General features: G+C 34.0%; 1 protein-coding gene and 1 non-coding gene across 2 annotated transcripts in view; one reads left to right on the top strand and one right to left on the bottom strand.

Annotated features, from left to right (window-relative positions):
- Window positions 1-2,035: 2,035 nt before the first annotated feature.
- Window positions 2,036-2,108, bottom strand: trnar-ccu. The gene has a single exon. It is a non-coding gene; the product is annotated as a tRNA-Arg (tRNA).
- A 293-nt stretch (window positions 2,109-2,401) lies between these two features.
- wdr45b (WD repeat domain 45B) overlaps window positions 2,402-17,134 on the top strand; it is a 40,933-nt gene continuing 26,200 nt past the window's right edge. Inside the window, exons 1-2 of the mRNA XM_041816504.1 lie at window positions 2,402-2,660; window positions 12,030-12,104. Of these exons, the coding sequence (XP_041672438.1) occupies window positions 2,594-2,660; window positions 12,030-12,104 (142 nt within the window). The 5' untranslated portion in view covers window positions 2,402-2,593. The remainder of the gene's footprint in view (window positions 2,661-12,029; window positions 12,105-17,134) is intronic.

The raw sequence follows: 17,134 nt of genomic DNA, 5'->3' as shown, positions 1-17,134 counted from the left end.
TGGAATTTTAGGGAAAATTCATAAATTCTTGGGAAATTTGATGGGGATTTTGATTGGAATTTATTTCCCATTTTTCAAAGGAATTTTTGGCTATGTCTTTGAGGGGATTTTTATGTTTTAAAATGTAGAAATTTAAAGGGAAATTTTCCAAGACCTCCAGAACTTAATTTAGTGGAAGTCTAGTTCATACTTGCTCTCACGGGCGTAGCACAGGGGGGATAAAGGGTACTGATTCCCCAGGCTCACAGTAGGGAGGGGCCCTTTAGATGCCTGTATAGAAGCCCATTTGGGTCAAATAATAAAAGAAAAAATTTTAAAAGTACAGCATTTCTTGGAAAAAATTTGTAAGTCATAATTATGAAATTAAAAGTCATAATTATAAGATAAAAAAGTCATAATCATGAGATAAAAATAATGAGATACAAAATCAAGATTATGAATTAAAAAGTCAAAATTGTGACATAAAAAGTTATAATTGACTAAATGACTTTTTATCTCATTATTTGGGCTTTGTATCTTTTAATTGGGATTGTTTTTTAATCTCATAATTTTACATTTTAACCTCATAATTATGACTTTGGAATTCTTTTTTTAATTTCCTTCCACATTTTTCTTTTTAAGTGGCAGAAATGGGGTTACATATGCCTACAATGAAAAGTTTGTTTTTATTTAACTTCTCTTAATAATTAGTGTCGTTATTGTATCAAAAGTGACTAAATGAATCGGTCAACAGACTGAAATTTGTATCAAAAAGTGGTCCAGCACTACAAAATAATGCAAGTAAATTTAATTTAGCCATGGTAAAAAAAAAAAAAAGCTCAGTAATTGAGAGATTATGGTTAAAAAGTACATCAAAATGCTTATATATTTGTAAAAATGATGCAACATTTGTTGCTTGGCTAGACAGCTAAGGGGGGCCCTGAGTAATATTCTTTCTAGGGGACCTAAATCCCTAACTATGCCCCTGTTTGCACTTAATACGCGAAAGTGTTATCTCAATGTTGTGCATTTTAAAAACATTCTGTGGGAAAATGTGTCATTATAATAATAATAATAATTTTATGTATATAGCACCTTTCAAAACACAGTTACAAGGTGCTTTACATCAAAAAATCAAATAAAACACACCAATTAAAAAAAAACAACATAAGGTAAAATTAAATAAGAACATTAAAAACATGGAGCACAGGAACACAGTTTTACCAGCATGAGATTAAATCTGTCAGGTTGTACAGACAAAAAGAAAATAAACAGGAAACTATAAATTGGTGACAGAGTCTAAACAGATAATCAAACAATAACACTATTAGCACAATGGGGGGGGGCTATTAAAACAGATTTACTATAAAAAAAAAGCCTGTCTGTAAAAGTAGGTTTTAGGAGTGATTTAAAAGAGAGAGCAAGGAATTAGCCAACCTCAGTTCCTCAGGTAGGGAGTTCCATAGTTGTGGAGCTCTTACAGAAAATGCTCTGTCACCCTTAGTGACGAGGCGAGTTGGAGGCTGCTACTTCAGGAACAAAGACAGCGGCTAGGCTCGTAGGGTGTTAGTAAGTCTGTGATGTATGTTGGGGCGAGTCTGTGTAATGCTTTAAAAGTAATAAGTAAAGGATTAAAATCAGTCCTATACTTGACCAGTAGCCAGTGGAGAGAAGCGAGAATGGGGGTGATATGGTCTCGTCTCTTGGAGTTTGTTAGGAGTCTGGCTCCTGAGTTTTGAATGAGTTGGAGATTCCAGAATAAAGTGAGTTGCAGTAGTCGAGACGTGAAGAAATAAAAGCATGGATAACTTTTTCAAGGTCTGGATAGGAGAGAAAATTTTCATTCTTATCAGGTCCCACTCATCCCAAAAAAGTGGAAGAAAATAAAAATGCATTTCAAATGAAGGATCTGGTTCCAGGAGCAAATGAACAAGGTACTACATGAATGTTGACTGTTTAATAGCCTTACTACAGTCCTAATAATTCCTGTTATTTCCCATGAATAATGTAAATTTCGGGATCTACCATCATGAAAGTGACGTTAGAGAAAAGCGTTCACCCCAGATGGGACTCGAACCCACAATCCCTGGCTTAGGAGGCCAGTGCCTTATCCATTAGGCCACTGGGGCTGTGTAGGTACACTTTACACCCTTTATCAAAATGTAGGGTATAAAACTCAAATTTATATTGTCTAATTTGCACGTTCACACTGATATAGTAGCATAGATTTTATTACGTTTGCCTCTATGACCGTTAGTTGTTCGCTGAGCTTCTGACTCCTGGTGGAAACAATTTCCGGTACAGCTACTGCTGATAAGACCATGTGATTACTTTTTAACGATACCTCTTACGATTTACTCTAAGTTTTAATTATTATTATTATTATAAATAACTTATGCATTTATATCTGGTTGTGAAGGTTGACGAAGTAAAGTGAGAACTCCGTTTGATCGGTGCTGACAGCTCCCTCTCTCCGAGCAGGAACCAGCCCCCGCTCCTCTCTGTTGTTTTTCAGTAGACTGAAGGAATGATACTCGGTTAGCTCCTCAGACATTGACAACTGGATTACATAGTTAACGTTATTAGGAAAACGTTTCATTTTTTTGGTTAAATAATGAATTTATTACCGTCTAATCCTCACGGGAACGGGCTGTTATATGCCGGATTTAACCAGGATCATGGTAAGGAGCGGCGCTGTCATGTTTTTTTTCTCTCCCCTCCAACTAAGAATTGGCACAGTCGTGGATGCTAAGCTAACGCAGCTATATTAGCCTTGACACACGCCAATTTTATATTTTTTTGGTCTTAAGTCGCTTTAAAATGTACCCCTGGTGTATCCCTGGTGTCAGTGCTTAAACAGTAACACAAAGCACTGAACGTTTGTGTTGTGCGTTAGCCAGCTGATGCTAGCATTAGCTGACGTAGCTAGCAAGCTAACGCAATAACTTTTTTGTAGTTGTCGTCAAAAAGGCTGTGAAATAACAAACTAATTTGAGGCTAACATTCAAATACGTGTTAAATGAGAGTTGATTTTGCTATTTACATGACATTAATGTTGTCATCAGTGACTGAAGTGAATAAACTCGTAAGCTAAATGAACGTTAGCATCGAAAGTAGTACCAGTGTGACGGTTTAGTGAGTGACTATGCTAAATGATGTCTACGTCGAATGCGACTGTAGTCGTAACAACGGATGCCGAGAACGCCTTGATTAGATTGATGTAAAATACTGATCCTCTAGATATATTCAGGCATAATGGAGAGAACATGAACACAGGTAATGATTTTTTTTTTCAGTTTTCTGCTGTTACTGTGATACGTGCAGTTGTGGGCCATCAGTTAGCACGGACGCGTATTGACCCGTAACACCTTAACACATCAGCCTAACGACCAAACCGCTATCTAGTTTGACTAATTGCAGAGCTGTTCGGCTAATGTGTAAATTCTAGTCGTTGTATTTTGAAATTGATATTTTGCTTCATTTTTTAACATGTATTTACAGCGATCGTATCTGTTCGTTTCTCCCCACCCACAGTTTATATCAGGCCGCAAAGTTGATGTATTACCAAACATTTAGTAATACACCAGTGGTATGAAAGATCTTGTACCAACTGGCTTATTTAATCAGAGAACCGTGTGGCTCACGGTGATTTCTGACATTTCTCTCTTTGAGGCTATTTAACCGAAGTGACCAAAGACCTCATGTGACCCCATAAAGAGCAGGCTGGCTGAGCACTTAACCTCCCAGTCATTATACAGTATGTCAACATAGAGTAAGACACTTTTATAGGAATTTCACCCTCAGGTTAAACATTATCTACATGCTCTATGCCAGCTCCTTTTTTAATCTCTGTTCTAGGTCAGTTGGTCGAATAAACAAGCTCTTGGGTCTCCTCATATGTTGTTACTCGTAATAAAAGCCTCAGTAGCAAAGTTATAGTTAACTAAAACTAACTAAATTACTAAAACAAAAATTCCAAAATCATTTTAGTTAACTGAAACTAAATCAAAACTAAACTTTACCAAAAACAAAAACTAACTACAACTGCATAGTGCGCTTACAAAACTAACTAAAATAAAATAAAAATAGAGAGAAAATACCCTTAGTTTTAGTCTTTGACACAACCATACTGACTGACACCTACACTGGAGTCTGAGGAGAGTAAAATGGCCTGATCTGATTGGTTAAGACTTCACACAGTGGTAGTTTTATATCTGGAGTTGTATTCAAAATGTATCGTTAAAGAAATGAATAAAAAGTGAAGATTAGCCTATTTGAATATGTTTTTAAAAATGTATGATGTTCACTCAGCCCCAACATCTATCCGTAAAAACTACAACTAACACTAAAAGCTAGCTAAATAACTGAAACTAAAATGTGAAAATCATTTTAGTTAACTGAAACTTACTACATAACTAGAACTAAAATATGAAAATCATTATAGTTAACTGAAACTAACCTAATAACTACAACTAAAATGTGAAAATGATTTTAGTTAACTGAAACTAACTTCATAACTAAAACTAGAATGTGAAAATCATTTTACTTAACTGAAACTAACTAAAAACTACAACTAAAATGTGAAAATGATTTTAGTTAACTGAAACTTACTACATAACTAGAACTAAAATGTGAATATCATTCTAGTTAACTGAAACAAACTTTATAACTATAACTAAAATGTATAAATCATTTTAGTTAACTGAAACTAACTTAATAACTGAAACTAAAATGTGAAAATCATTTTAGTTAACTGAAACTAACCAAATAACTGAAACTAAAATGTGAAAATCATTCTAGTTAACTGAAACTAACTTTATTACTAAAATTAAAATGTGAAAATCATTTTAGTTAACTGAAACTTACTACATAACTATAACTAAAATGTGAAAATCATTTTAGTTAACTGAAACTAACCTAATAACTACAACTAAAATGTGAAAATCATTTTAGTTAACTGAAACTAACCTAATAACTACAACTAAAATGTAAAAATCATTTTAGTTAACTGAAACTAACTACATAACTATAACTAAAATGTGAAAATCATTTTAGTTAACTGAAACTAACCAAATAACTGAAACTAAAATGTGAAAATGATTTTAGTTAACTGAAACTTACTACATAACTAGAACTAAAATGTGAATATCATTCTAGTTAACTGAAACAAACTTTATAACTATAACTAAAATGTATAAATCATTCTAGTTAACTGAAACTAACTTAATAACTGAAACTAAAATGTGAAAATCATTTTAGTTAACTGAAACTAACTTTATTACTAAAATTAAAATGTGAAAATCATTTTAGTTAACTGAAACTAACCAAATAACTGAAACTAAAATGTGAAAATCATTCTAGTTAACTGAAACTAACTTTATTACTAAAATTAAAATGTGAAAATCATTTTAGTTAACTGAAACTAACTACATAACTATAACTAAAATGTGAAAATCATTTTAGTTAACTGAAACTAACCTAATAACTACAACTAAAATGTGAAAATGATTTTAGTTAACTGAAACTTACTACATAACTAGAACTAAAATGTGAATATCATTCTAGTTAACTGAAACAAACTTTATAACTATAACTAAAATGTGAAAATCATTTTAGTTAACTGAAACTAACCAAATAACTGAAACTAAAATGTGAAAATCATTTTAGTTAACTGAAACTAACCAAATAACTGAAACTAAAATGTGAAAATCATTTTAGTTAACTGAAACTAACCAAATAACTGAAACTAAAATGTGAAAATCATTCTAGTTAACTGAAACTAACTTTATTACTAAAACTAAAATGTGAAAATCATTCTAGTTAACTGAAACTAACTTTATTACTAAAATTAAAATGTGAAAATCATTTTAGTTAACTGAAACTTACTACATAACTATAACTAAAATGTGAAAATCATTTTAGTTAACTGAAACTAACCTAATAACTACAACTAAAATGTGAAAATCATTTTAGTTAACTGAAACTAACCTAATAACTACAACTAAAATGTAAAAATCATTTTAGTTAACTGAAACTAACTACATAACTATAACTAAAATGTGAAAATCATTTTAGTTAACTGAAACTAACCAAATAACTGAAACTAAAATGTGAAAATCATTCTAGTTAACTGAAACTAACTTTATTACTAAAATTAAAATGTGAAAATCATTTTAGTTAACTGAAACTTACTACATAACTATAACTAAAATGTGAAAATCATTCTAGTTAACTGAAACTAACTTTATTACTAAAATTAAAATGTGAAAATCATTTTAGTTAACTGAAACTTACTACATAACTATAACTAAAATGTGAAAATCATTTTAGTTAACTGAAACTAACCTAATAACTACAACTAAAATGTGAAAATCATTTTAGTTAACTGAAACTAACCTAATAACTACAACTAAAATGTAAAAATCATTTTAGTTAACTAAAACTAACTACATAACTATAACTAAAATGTGAAAATCATTTTAGTTAACTGAAACTAACTTAATAACTGAAACTAAAATGTGAAAATCATTTTAGTTAACTGAAACTAACCAAATAACTGAAACTAAAATGTGAAAATCATTCTAGTTAACTGAAACTAACTTTATTACTAAAATTAAAATGTGAAAATCATTTTAGTTAACTGAAACTTACTACATAACTATAACTAAAATGTGAAAATGATTTTAGTTAACTGAAACTAACTTCATAACTAAAACTAAAATGTGAAAATCATTTTAGTTAATTGAAACTAACCTAATAACTACAACTAAAATGTAAAAATCATTATAGTTAACTGAAACTAACTTAATAACTGAAACTAAAATGTGAAAATCATTTTAGTTAACTGAAACTAACTTAATAAATACAACTGAAATGTGAAAATCATTCTAGTTAACTGAAACAAACTTTATAACTAAAATGTATAAATCATTTTAGTTAACTGAAACTAACTAAATAACTAAAACTAAAATGTGAAAATCATTTCAAATACAAAATAAAATGTTTAACTTGACCACAATCATGTATACATTGAATCAGTGGTTCTCAACCTTTTTTTCAGTCATGTACCCCTGTGAAGTATTTTTTTAGCCAAGTACCCCCTAAACAGTGCAAAGCTTTTTGGCCAAAAAGAAAGACATTAAAGAGTGCTGAGACAGCCGTCTGATTTATCAAACTTTGTAACTGATAAACACTTTCAAATTACAAATATTAGATTTTTTTTAATACATTTTAAATATTAAAAATGCATGAATAAAGTCATGGCACATCTTCTCATCTCTAAATGTGAGAATTCAAATTAATGTAGCTGTTGAAAACAGTGACTGGAAAGGCTTTACACCCAGAAGTGTGCAGAACTCTGCTCAGCTGCAGTGGTCTCTCTGGAACAATTTGGAAATAAAAAATAGAGTTAGAAAAAACTAAAAACCTGTAAATAATAAACAAATTATAAAAAAGACTTCTCTCTTCTCAAACTGAAATCATGAACTTAGGTATAGATCAGCATTTCTTCACAAAAAATAAATCCTAAACCTTTTTATGAATGGAGAGGTTGTGAATACAGTGATTGACAGGCATGCTCCAGTGTGGGTCAAACCATCCTGCCATGGGGGAGACTCAAGAGGTTTTAGGGTGATTAAATTTAAGAGCCTAAAAAATATTAACTCCAGGTTATAAACTTAAGGTCCTTACACTCTATACACAATTTTTTCATGCAAATTATTTACACAAAATATTTACATTTAGAACCTGTAGCGAGTCAAAGCAAGCTTCCTCACCTGCAACATCATTTTGCAGCGTGACATTGCTGCAGATATTTAAGTAGCGCATTTGCGCTCATGTGGACATGTCGGGCTGCCTGTTGCCTGTCTCCCTCTCTACCAGGCTAAAAAAAAAAAAAAGAGGCAACAACACAAGCACTGATACAGACAGATATGAGGAGATATCAAACTTCAGGTGGTGTTGGAGAGGAGGACGTTTTTGTTCCTCTGTCTGCCTTATTAATCAGCACCACCACCACCACCATGTGCGCTCGTTGGAGCGAAACTCACACAGCTGGAGCTGTTTCTAAACTAACGGGACTTTAGTGAAATATTTACCAACACAGTCTCCTCTGACCTCAGACATACGACTTATAAAAGCTCCAGATCAACCAGCTAAATGATTCCTCTGACCAGTCTGGAACACAAACAGGTGAGCCAGTCTGTGTGCTGTGGAGAGAGTTAACTCCTCTCACCGCGAGCCTCAGCTGTGCAATATTATGGCTCTTATTGATCATATTTGACATAGAATGAATGAAAAGTCAGTCCCTCCTCTTACAAACTTGGCTGGCACAGTGAATGACACAGTGAAAAAAAACGGCACTGATAGCCTGGCTGTGCGTAAAAGTGCCGCGTTACACACGGAGTGAAGGACAGAGAGGACAAACCTCCTTTTATCTTCCGCTTCAAAAAATATCAGTTTATCAGAGGACAGAGAAAACACACCGCAGACGTTTGCAGCACGAATGTGATTTTAGAATGTACGCAATATACTCGCAAAAACGTGTCGCTCCTGACCAAGCGGCAACCTCCGGTCCTAAAAAATGAAGCCAATGTGGAAGTTCAAAAAATTGCTATACCGCGAGTGTCCACTTGAGGCTGACTGCAGGAAAACCGGAAGTTCCGTCTGAACACATGTTAAACAGCCGGTTTTGACACACAAAATAAACTGGTTTACAGCCTGGTTCAAAACACCAAACGTGTCTCATTAGCTAGTGTCTTATTGTGCTCCCACTGTACGGGGGGTGAATTTTTTTGTACCACGATCGTTTGGATTATATTTAGGATAAACCTCACTTCACGGTGATTGGCGCGTCTCATTTGATTGACAGATAGCTCGGCAGGCAGAGGCACCGTTTCTGTCAACCGGAACACTAGCTAGCAGGCTGACAGGAAGTCGCGCTTAGTGGGCGGGCCGTTAGGTTGATCTAAAGTTTGGTTGAGACCGCGATTTCAATATGGAAGCATCCACGAAGGGCTTCAAAAGCCGTTTGAGTCCGCCTATTGTAAGCAGATGACTAACGTCACATGGGGTTTGTCCAATTCTTTCTACAGTCTATGCTCCTGACGTGCAAAGAAAGGCGCTATTTTTCTTAAATAGCCGGCATGTAATTTAAAATCTCGGGTACCCCCTGAAGCGCCTTCACATACGCATACCCCTATTTGAGAACCACTGATCCAAGCGCGTGCTGGCTGTGATTTTTGCTTGTGTCATCACAACGTTGTGTTTCGGCCTTGTTGTTTCGGTGATAAAAGTCTTTCGGCCGAAAACCAAAAATGCACTTTTGGTCCATTTTCGGCTGAAAATTTTCGGTGCATCCCTATTAATAACTACAACTAAAATGTGAAAATCATTTTAGTTAACTGAAACTAACTTAATGACTACAACAAAAATGTGAAAATAATTTTAGTTAACTGAAACTAACTTAATGACTACAACTAAAATGTGAAAATAATTCTAGTTAACTGAAACTAACTTAATGACTACAACTAAAATGTGAAAATCATTTTAGTTAACTGAAACTAACTAAATAACTAAAACTAAAATGTATAAATCATTTTAGTTAACTGGAACTAACTACATAACTTAAACTAAAATGTGAAAATCATTTTAGTTAACTGAAACTAACTAAATAACTGAAACTAAAATGTGAAAATCATTTTAGTTAACTGAAACTAACTACATAACTTAAACTAAAATGTGAAAATCATTTTAGTTAACTGAAACTAACTAAAACTAAAATGTGAAAATCATTTTAGTTAACTGAAACTAACTACATAACTTAAACTAAAATGTGAAAATCATTTTAGTTAACTGAAACTAACTAAATAACTAAAACTAAAATGTATAAATCATTTTAGTTAACTGTAACTACATAACTTAAACTAAAATGTGAAAATCATTTTAGTTAACTGAAACTAACTAAATAACTAAAACTAAAATGTATAAATCATTTTAGTTAACTGAAACTAACTACATAACTTAAACTAAAATGTGAAAATCATTTTAGTTAACTGAAACTAACTAAATAACTAAAACTAAAATGTATAAATCATTTTAGTTAACTGAAACTAACTACATAACTTAAACAAAAATGTGAAAATCATTTTAGTTAACTGAAACTAACTTAATGACTACAACAAAAATGTGAAAATCATTTTAGTTAACTGAAGCTAACTTAATGACTACAACTAAAATGTGAAAATCATTTTAGTTAACTGAAACTAACTACATAACTTAAACTAAAATGTGAAAATCATTTTAGTTAACTGAAGCTAACTTAATGACTACAACTAAAATGTGAAAATCATTTTAGTTAACTGAAACTAACTACATAACTTAAACTAAAATGTGAAAATCATTTTAGTCAACTGAAGCTAACTTAATAACTACAACTAAAATGTGAAAATCATTTTAGTTAACTGAAACTAACTACATAACTTAAACTAAAATGTGAAAATCATTTTAGTTAACTGAAACTAACCTAATAACTACAACTAAAATGTGAAAATCATTTTAGTTAACTGAAGCTAACCTAATAACTACAACTAAAATGTGAAAATCATTTTAGTTAACTGAAACTAACTAAATAACTAAAACTAAAATGTATAAATCATTTTAGTTAACTGAAACTAACTACATAACTATAACTAAAATGTGAAAATCATTTTAGTTAACTGAAACTAACTAAATAACTAAAACTAAAATGTGAAAATCATTTTAGTTAACTGAAACTAACTACATAACTTAAACTAAAATGTGAAAATCATTTTAGTTAACTGAAACTAACTACATAACTTAAACTAAAATGTGAATATCATTTTAGTTAACTGAAACTAACTACATAACTTAAACTAAAATGTGAAAATCATTTTAGTTAACTGAAACTAACTACATAACTTAAACTAAAATGTGATAGCGGGGTCAATAAAGTTTCTATCAGTTTGATCGTTAGTGAGCGTCAGGTTTGATCATGAGCCTTTACACTGAATAATTAGGATAATATAAATTTCATAATATAGCATTTGCTATTAAAAGGAGTCTGCATGATTGTGATAGACTGCAGGTTTCTCTTCATGTTCAGTTGTTTGTGTTCCCACACCGAGACCAGTCTCTCTAAATGTGGAGATTTGATCTGAATAAATACAGTACACATGTATACAGAAACAATCAGCTGTCCATGCCTTCTGACAGCTGATTGATGATCAGTCCTCCACATCGATTCCTCCAGTCTCTCCATGAGTCTCTGGTGGAACAGACTAAGACTCAAGCCAGAGATCCATGCCATACATTAGTCAAAGTGAGACGCACCTACTATTGACTTTTTTTATTTTTATTTTTTTTTATGGAATATTTTCATTTCTGTTTGCAAAGTAAATAATTTCAGCATCCAGAATAAAACTAGGATGTTTGAAAAAGCTGTGTTTAAATTACTGGCTTTGTTTAACAGCACTTGAGAAATGCGTTTAAATCAGTGGCATTTTCATAGGGGGGCTAATAATTTAGTCTTCATGCATGGCCACTTTTTAAGAGATTCTGGTAAAACATGACTAAAGAAATCCAACGTGGACAACAGAATCTGTTCTTTGAGCACATTTTCATTTCTTATTTAGTATCAGAAACAATCAGAGTATTAGTCATTTGGTTTCCAGATATTCAATTTAGAGTCTTCTGAATTGACATTTTGAATCCACCTGGACATTTTTCTGAACAGCCATTTTTCAGATTTAAACATGAAGATGTTCATCTTCTTAGGCAAAGAATCAAATGAACGTTTTATTTGAGCTGTTATTATCTCAGCAGTGTCAGAGGTGGGAGGCTGTCAGCTGACACACGTTTCTTGTTTTAATGATTGATGGAATGATTGAAGCTTTAAATGCATCTATTTGAGGAGACAGGTGTGTAAAAGAGGAATGAATCAGAAACTGCAGATAAACCCTTGTGTAGATTCTAAATTTGCAGCCTTTTAAGTTCCCTATTGTAACTGATTTTTCTTTTAATATTTTTCCCAGGATGCTTTGCCTGTGGGATGGAGAATGGATTCCGTGTGTACAACACAGATCCTCTTAAGGAGAAGGAGAAACAAGGTAACAGACTTTGTTTACATCAATGATTCATTGTCAGCATGGATTTTACAGTCGCTAGTGTTTATTCCCACACAGAATTGATCATTTCAAATAAGCTGCTGATCACTGATCCTCCGTAGAGAAATGATGCATTTCCATTTGTGCTACCAGTTCAACTTTGCTCAGGTTTAGTATCAGGAGCTTTGTTTTTCACTATACTTTGCTGGTATCTCCTCAACCAAGGATGTTCCAGCACGGCTGCATTCAACAGCAGAAATGTCCACCACAGAAACAATAGAGGACCTGGAGGCCGTAGTATACCTGCCTCTGAATCTATGGCTTTATCACAGCGAGGAGACACGTTTGGTTCCAGAGATAGTAACAGACAGCGAGACAGTTTTCTGTTGAAAAGCACTGTAGAGTTTGTGAAGTCATCCAGCCGTACAAAGCTGACTGATCCCTGCATCTTACATCGTGGCGCTGCTAGTTCCAAGTGACGATGCTCTGACAAATCAACAGTCGGCAGTGTCTCAGTGTCCCTTTATGCAGTTTAGTTAGCTCGCTTGGAGCCTCGCCATAGGTCGTACCAAAAGATTGAGATAAACACAAGATGTTGGTGCCTGAAGAATGGAGGAGCAGGTTTTCTGCTCCTCAAGCACCACCTGTTCACCACAGCTTACAGTCTCCCCTAGCCTGCCCCCTATATACACTCAGCTTAGTATTTGTCTTTTGTGTTGTCTTGTTTTCCACTCTTCTGTAAAGCAACCTTGGATCTTATGAAAGGCACTATAGAAGTCCAAGCTATTATTCTTTTTATTCTTATTATTTTGCTTATTGAACTATAACGATTCCCTGCATCTGCCTTCATATGTACAAGGACACTTGCTGTTCTGTGGTTAAAATGACAGTGATAAAGATGAGATTGTGTAAGAAGGATGTGGAAGACATAGCCTACTGATGAATCACAGCCTGAAAATCAAGAAGTAACAAGCTGGCATGTTTAGTGAGTTTAAAGCACGGGTGTCAAACTCAAGGCCCAAGGGCCAAATCCGGCCTGTGGAACAATTATATCCGGCCCTCAAGATCATATGATATTTGTATTATAACTGGGCCACCAGTATGAGGTCTGCAGATTTCCTCCAGTATAATAATGTAAACTTAAGATTGATTATTTAAAATATCCTTGTTAAGCCATAAAAATCTGAATAATTTGTGTTTTATTTCATATTTTAAATTTTACATCTCAAGATTATGACTCAAACTTATGATTTGACTTTTCATTTCATACTTTGACCTTTTAAACTCAGAATTTGGACTTTATATGTCAAATTTTTATCTTTTAGGTTCACAATTTTAAATTTTAAGTCATATTTTGACTGTTTCAACTCCTTACTTTGGCTTTCTAATCCCATATTTTGACTTTTAAAATATGATTTCAAATTTTTTTCTCATATTTTGACATTTTGAATGGTTATTTTATCCCTATATTATATTTTGACCTTTAACACTCCCAATTTTGAATTTAAATCATTTTTAACTTTTGAAGTCATCATTTTGAATTGTAGCTCATTTATGACATTTTCAGCTCCTAATTTTTGGCTTTTTAATTCAATATTTGGACCAATCAGACTCACAATTTAAAAATTTAAGTCATATTTTGACTTTTAAACCCTTGATTTCATGTTTGATCTCATATTTTCACCTTTCCAACTTATGATTTCAATTTTCTCCTCATATATTTGCTCTTGAAAAACATTTTTCTGTTTTTAATATCATGTTCTGATCTTTTGAACTAATAAGTTGGAATTGTTATCTCAGATTTGAGCCTTTAAACTTATCATTTTTACTTTTTTTAATTCCCAAATGATTTATCATCAGTGCTGTTTTTTTCATATTTTATTACTGTTGAAATGAAGTTGACAGTTTAAGATTAAATGTTGACCCTGGCCTCTGCTGTGTTTGAGTTTGACACCCCTAATTTAAAGACTGAAATGATAAAACTGATATGCTGTATACAAGTGGAATATATTCAGGAATCTCCCGACTGGTTCCCCTCACACAGAGGTTTGCCTTGTTCTGTACATCTTTCCTGGTCAGGGTGTCCGCGGGGTCTTAAAAAGTATTAAAAGTTGAAAAATCAATTGTGGGAAAATTAAGACCCTTACAAAATTAAAGTTCATTGAAAAGTCTTAATCGGGATTTTATGAGGTATTAAATTTTATTGGTATTCAAGCTTTGACTCCAAAAAGTATCCATGAATATTTATTTTCCTCCTCGTGACTATTAAGGCCCGAACATACTCAAGCGTACTGTGAGCGGAGCAGACTTCTGGCGGAATGTCCGCACTCATCAGAGCTTCCATAGTCGAGCGCACTGCTGCGGAGTAGTTTCCTGTGAAATTTCCGTGAAATCCTACATTTCCCACAATCCTTAAGCGTTGTTTACATTTTTCTGTCATGCGTCCTACCCTGACGGAGCCTGCCGGCTTTGCAAAGCAATAAAATTAAGAGACGGTGGTATGTACGGCCATTAAATGCCACAAGAGACGAGGAAGGGGAGTATGCCATGTTGGTGAAGGACATGCGAAGTATTTTGTTATGTATGTTCCTTGTTGTGATGTAAGGGAAATGTCAGTAAACCTACCTTTAGTTTAATTTATTCTTTCGAGCTTTATTCCTTCAGACCTGCCAACCTGTACACATTTTGCGTACCAGGTACGCAATTTGACATGAAAATACGCTGGTACAATTTGCCTCTCTAAACTAGGCAAAAAGCTGCGGACGTGTGAGTTCAGAGGGAAATGTGCATGTGCCGTATTCATGTCTGACAGCAGATGCAGCAGCGTGCTGAAGCAGATTCAACCAATTATGCAGACTAGCAGAGAATAACGAGTCTGCTGAACCTATAGCATTATATCCCCGCTCCTCCTCCTTCCTGCCTCCTGCCCTCTGCCTCCCTGCCCGTGCGATGACAAAGGTGAGAGAGATGCGTGCATGCCAGGCGCACAGTTTTACCTGTTGCCACAAAAACTTCACACCACTTTGATTTAAGATTTGAAATTCATGCCCAATCCTGTAATTGTGCTTTCCTCTCGTCATGCGCAATCCTCTGCGTCTGGAGTGTGAGCGGCCACGCTCCACAGCTGATACGATGGTGAGAAAGTGACCTGCTCTAGCTCGTATGTCGCGATGTGTTGGCTGTCAGTGAGAGGACAGAGCGCTCAGTCTGCGCTAACTTCTGGTTAAAACGATGCATTTTTTCTTCACTAATATTGTAGCTGCTGCTATTTGGTTAACAAGACAATACGCGTCTGAATGTAGCATACAGGTCTGATATGAGACGGACAGACAGCAGTGTCTGACGGAGAGATGAGGGAGAATGAGAGGAGCACACTGCATAAACTTTATGTGTATTGTTAGGGTAAAGACACGATTTGGTTATAGATTTTTTGTTTTAATTACCATTTAACTCCAATTGTGCTGATGTTGTCATTACACCGTTAGAGAGAAAAGAGGGATTTATTCATTTATATCAGCTCTTTACACATCAGACCCCAGTGTGATACTACAATATAGACACAACGCTAACAGTGTTTAATGAACTTCTAATAATGTTACAAATATTTTCCTATTACTCTGCGTATCAGTAAGGGCTGTCCAAACTATGGCCTGTGGGCCAACTGTGGACCTTGGTCCTTTTGAATTGGCCTGCAAGAAATCTATCAAAAAGGCCCACATAAGAACATAAAACTTGTACTTTACTCTTTTTCTTAGTTTGACTAGGATTAACAATATTGAGGTTTGTACAATATGTTGACATTTACAAATAAAATTTAGCCAATATCAATACCAATATAAAAATGCATAGCCGAACGCTTCAGTCCTTGAAACACAGTTTAAGGATGAACAAAGAAACATACTTCAGTCTCTAGAACACATTTTAAAGTTTAAGTAATAAGGATGAACACAGAAAAAGACTTCAGCTGTTTGTTGGTCCTGCCTAAAGTAAAAAAAAGAATGATAAAGGGATTACAGTAGCAAATATCAGCATGAATGGAGCTTATTTGCTTCTCTGTATGATCCATCTCAAGGTCTGATTTCCAAATCACACTGTTCCTGTCATCCTCAAGCACCAACACTTCTATGAAGTTAGTCAGCTTCCAGCAGTTTGCTCTTGTTTTGTGTCTGGATGTGGAGATGAACCATCAGCGTCTCTCTTCTCTGCTGCACCCCAAAACCCTTAACAGTGATTGGCTGTTAGCTTTGTTAGACATTAATGTGGGGCTGTAATTTAGACTGTTTTTCAAGCACTTTCACTTACTGAGCATATATTTAGGTTACCTGTTGGTAACCATGTAAGAAACATTTTATATATTGTGCTACAGGTTTTAGATTTAAAAGCCTCCCATGGACAGGTGTTGAAGATTAACACTTTGCTGTAAACGCTTACAGCAGTGCATCTGGGACCTGTGTATGATTAAATGTCACAGCATCAATGTTACTGTGTGTCCATGTCAAATAAATGCTTAATAAATACAAAAAAAATTTGTTCTGTGCTACAAGATTGTCAACCTCTGTAGCACTAGTGCTGTGTGTGTGTGTGTGTGTGTGTGTGTGTATATATATTTATATGTATATGTATATATATATATACAGCCATTCCAGTTAGTAACCCAATCCAGACAGTGAATGGGGAAATTACTGTGTGCAAATTAGAGGAGTTGCAAAAATCTGCGAGAAATGCCGCATGACGCAAGTGGTACTCAAAATATTTTGCCAAGGTTGGCAGGTCTGTTCCTTCTCAGCTTACCTCATTTCTGTTAAATTGCAAACTACAGCTGTCAAAGATGTGTTGCTAACAACAGCTAAAAGTGACGATGAGGTCTTAACATTTTTTTGAAAGGTTTTTTAAAAAGGTATTGAAATTAACCTCGGGATTCCTGCATATACCCTGCTGGTATACCCAGTGGCAGGTCTAGGTAGGCAGAGAAACAGACTGAGCTGCAACAAGGCAGGGATGATCGTCAAAAACATGCTTCTTGAAAAAGTAGA

Source organism: Cheilinus undulatus, linkage group 20 (genome assembly GCF_018320785.1).
Source record: "Cheilinus undulatus linkage group 20, ASM1832078v1, whole genome shotgun sequence".
NCBI classification, from domain to species: Eukaryota; Metazoa; Chordata; class Actinopteri; order Labriformes; family Labridae; genus Cheilinus; species Cheilinus undulatus.
The sequence above is the reverse complement of the archived record's forward strand: the minus strand, read 5'-3'. Positions and strand labels throughout refer to the sequence as shown.